At 55.6% G+C, this 3114-nt stretch overlaps 1 protein-coding gene across 1 annotated transcript in view; it reads right to left on the bottom strand.

Moving 5' to 3' along the window:
• SIK3 (SIK family kinase 3) overlaps positions 1 to 2932 on the bottom strand; it is a gene marked incomplete at its 3' end in the record, with an annotated part of 21934 nt that extends 19002 nt beyond the window's left edge. The window contains exon 1 of the mRNA XM_010142642.1: positions 2779 to 2932. Coding sequence (XP_010140944.1) covers positions 2779 to 2917 — 139 coding nt within the window. The remainder of the gene's footprint in view (positions 1 to 2778) is intronic.
• Between the last annotated feature and the right edge of the window lie 182 nt (positions 2933 to 3114).

The following is a 3114-nucleotide window of genomic DNA, read 5'->3' as shown; positions in this document are numbered from 1 at the left end:
TGTGTTATCCAAAGAGCAAAATCCCTGAACAGGACAAAATCCACGAGTGTGTTGGGGTTCGACCGGCAGGTCCTGGAGCTGCGCTGGCTGTCCAGATGAAAAGCCTCTCCCCGCGGAGAGCTGCCGCTCTGCCCAGCCCTTTCCAGGCGCAGGTGAATCACGCTGCTTGGCTCCACAGGGAGGTAGAGCCAGGCGGCTACGTCTCACACCGAGCTCGGCTCAGAGGCTGGGAACAGCTTCCCAACCCACTGATGCTGCAGGAAGCCAGGTCAAGCCTGGGTTCCCAAAGAGCCTCCCAAAATTACAGGGGGGTGGAGGCTGAAACCCCCAAAACACACCCACCACCAAAACAAAATCTAAAACAAACAAACTACAACTTATTTAAGTTTTCTTACCAAATATGACAAGTTGCCCCAGCCCAAGGAGCCGTATGGATCCAAATCCGCAGGGAGCAGCCAGGGCTCCTTCCACAAACGGATGCAGAGGGAAAAGGGCAGTTCTCAGGAGCAAGGTAGAAGTCACAGAGATGTGATATAGGGAAGATATTTGAAAGAAACGCCTCTGTGGGAGGGAAAGGGGAGCCAGTCCCTCGTGCTTCCCAAGAGCAGAGCTCCGTGGAGCTGCCTGCAGCATCTGCCCAGCAGGGACCCAGCGCCAGGAGGGGAAAAGCAAAGCAAGGCACAGCCCTGATTCCTCCTTGAGCAAAGGCCTGGGGATCCCGTGATAACCACAGCTCCTGCCTGCACTCTGATGGGCAGCACAGCGAACACACTGCCAGCAGCTGCCAACTCGGACTTCGCAGAGGTTCGCTGGGGAAAAGCGCCCACGGGGGAAATGCTCTACAGTTCTGCAGCGCTTGTTCTGGCAGGTCTGGAGTGAAGATGCTGGCTGCTATCACCACCGTCGCATAGGTTCGCTGGGGAAAAGCGCCCACGGTGTAAATGCTCTACAGTTCTGCAGCGCTTGTTCTGGCAGGTCTGGAGTGAAGATGCTGGCTGCTATCACCACTGCTTTTGCTCTCAAAACAATGGGAGAACTGCGGTCAAGTTGCAATTGCTGAGGTCTAGGGACCTACCGATTCCTTGGAACAGCCTATACCATAAATCAGCTTTTCCAGGCTACTTTTCCAATGACTACTTCATCTTCCTGCCCAGGAAACCACCACCAGCAGCAGGGCGGGATCTGTCTTCTAGAGCCCACTCTGCGAGCAGACGTTTGAAAGGAAAATAGTTTCCAACTCTCTTAGAAGAATAAAAGAAGCGAGTTTCCACAGTGCTCAGACATTGACAGAGCCTGTCAGCATGCTCACGGGATGCTGTGGAGGAAACGCAGCCGCATCCCAGCTCCTGCCGGGGTTAGGTCTCCACTTCTTTCCATCCCGGTACTTACTGGGCACCCTCCCACACCCCACGCACACTCACTTTTACGCCACGAACACAAGATGGCCTCAAACCATTAGTGCATCTGCTTGTGGAACACCCAAACCAGACCCTGCCGCTCTTAAGGCCCTCCTCTTGCTCGGCCACTGCTCCCAGAAGAGCAGGAGCAGGCTGTCACCCTTGTGCCGAGGGGGACGTGGCTCAAGCTGTTAAGCATCCAGAGGAAATTTCATAAAGTTCTTCGCTCCTTTCTATTCCTCTCCAAGTGAGGAGGAGAGAAACCTCAGAAGCTGCAGATCATTTTACTCCAAATCAAGAGTTCAGCTCTGCTCTAACACATGTCGATGGCACATCAGAGAACATGACAGGATGTACACGAGCCTTCCTCTCTCCAGAACGGGCTCAAGCCAGAAGAGTTCCCCAGTACTGAAGGTGCTCCCAGACCTGGAGTTGGCCCTAAGCACTTTTTGTTGTAACTGAAGTTACAAAGCCCTGTCAGAGCTGACACGTTCTCCAAGAAGCCTGCTGAGAGGGGGCGAAGTGCTTCCCAAAGCTGCTCTGCTGTGTATTAGGTCCTGCTAGAATTAGACAGTGAGCGTGAGCTCTTCCAGTTCAAAAGTCCAGGAGACAAGAGGAGCAGGGTGGGATTAGATTCCCTGTTTCAACCCCACAAAGCCAAGGAAAGTCGAGTCTAGCTGGCTCACCCCCGAGCTGCACAGCCAAGGCTCAGTCCCACGGAGGATGGCAGACACAGCCCTGCGTTAGGCCAGTGCAGGGACCTCCCACAGTGCGAGCTCTCTGGAGGGGCAGCACTCAGCCCAAAAGCTCCCTGCCCAGCCAAGCACCGGCTGTAAGGGCCTGTTTGCTCAGCTCCTACAGCTTCTCTCCTCTGGTGACTAACGTCCCCAGAGCGCTGGGGCCATTCTCTTGCTCACTGAAACGACAGCACAGCGAACTGATTCCAAGGGTGCCATTCCCCTTCCCTGCCCTACCCCGCACAAAGTCAGCCAGCCCTCCTGTCCCACTCGCTCTCTCACCCAGGCTGACCTGCTTCGAGCGAGTCCTAAACCGGCAGCAGGACTCAAACGGGGTCAGTTCAGTATCCACCTTGCCCAACACCCTGCGCGTTGGAACACCGTATCTACAGCTGCAGATCTGCCCACGAAGCCAAACCTGCTTTTTCCCCTCCTCCTTTTATTTTGCACTACTCGAAGGCAGATATAAATCTCCTGGTTACAACCTGGCAGTTCCAGCTCTGGGCAGCGGGCCACACCGAAATCCAACGCTTCCTTTAGCTGCACCGCGCTTCCTTCGCTCTGAATACCTGGAAGCAGCCAGTGCCCACAGAGCGGCTTCTGAGAGCAGCTGCCTTCCTCCCGCAGCACCGCTCTTAGCTCACCTGCTATTTTGATGTTCAGGTTAGCGTCCAAGAGGAGGTTTTCTGCCTTCAGGTCTCTGTGGACTATGTTACGACAGTGACAGAAGTTGACTGCAGCGACTATCTGCTTGAACTTCCTCCGCGCTTCCTTCTCGGCCATGCGTCCGTGGGCCACCAAGTGATCTGCAAGGGGCAAAGTGAGGGACAAGCGGTTACTCACACAGGGAGCGCAGCCCACCCATGGCTCCTCACCGGCTCTCGGCAAGCGATGCAGGGACAGACAGGGCAAGACGTGGGCATCGGCATGTCTCCCAGTTCCAACGGCAGACGGGGCCACCGCTGAGGCTACGTGGGGAC

This window comes from Buceros rhinoceros, unplaced genomic scaffold (assembly GCF_000710305.1).
Source record: "Buceros rhinoceros silvestris isolate BGI_N320 unplaced genomic scaffold, ASM71030v1 scaffold509, whole genome shotgun sequence".
Taxonomy (NCBI): domain Eukaryota; kingdom Metazoa; phylum Chordata; class Aves; order Bucerotiformes; family Bucerotidae; genus Buceros; species Buceros rhinoceros.
The sequence above is the reverse complement of the archived record's forward strand: the minus strand, read 5'-3'. Positions and strand labels throughout refer to the sequence as shown.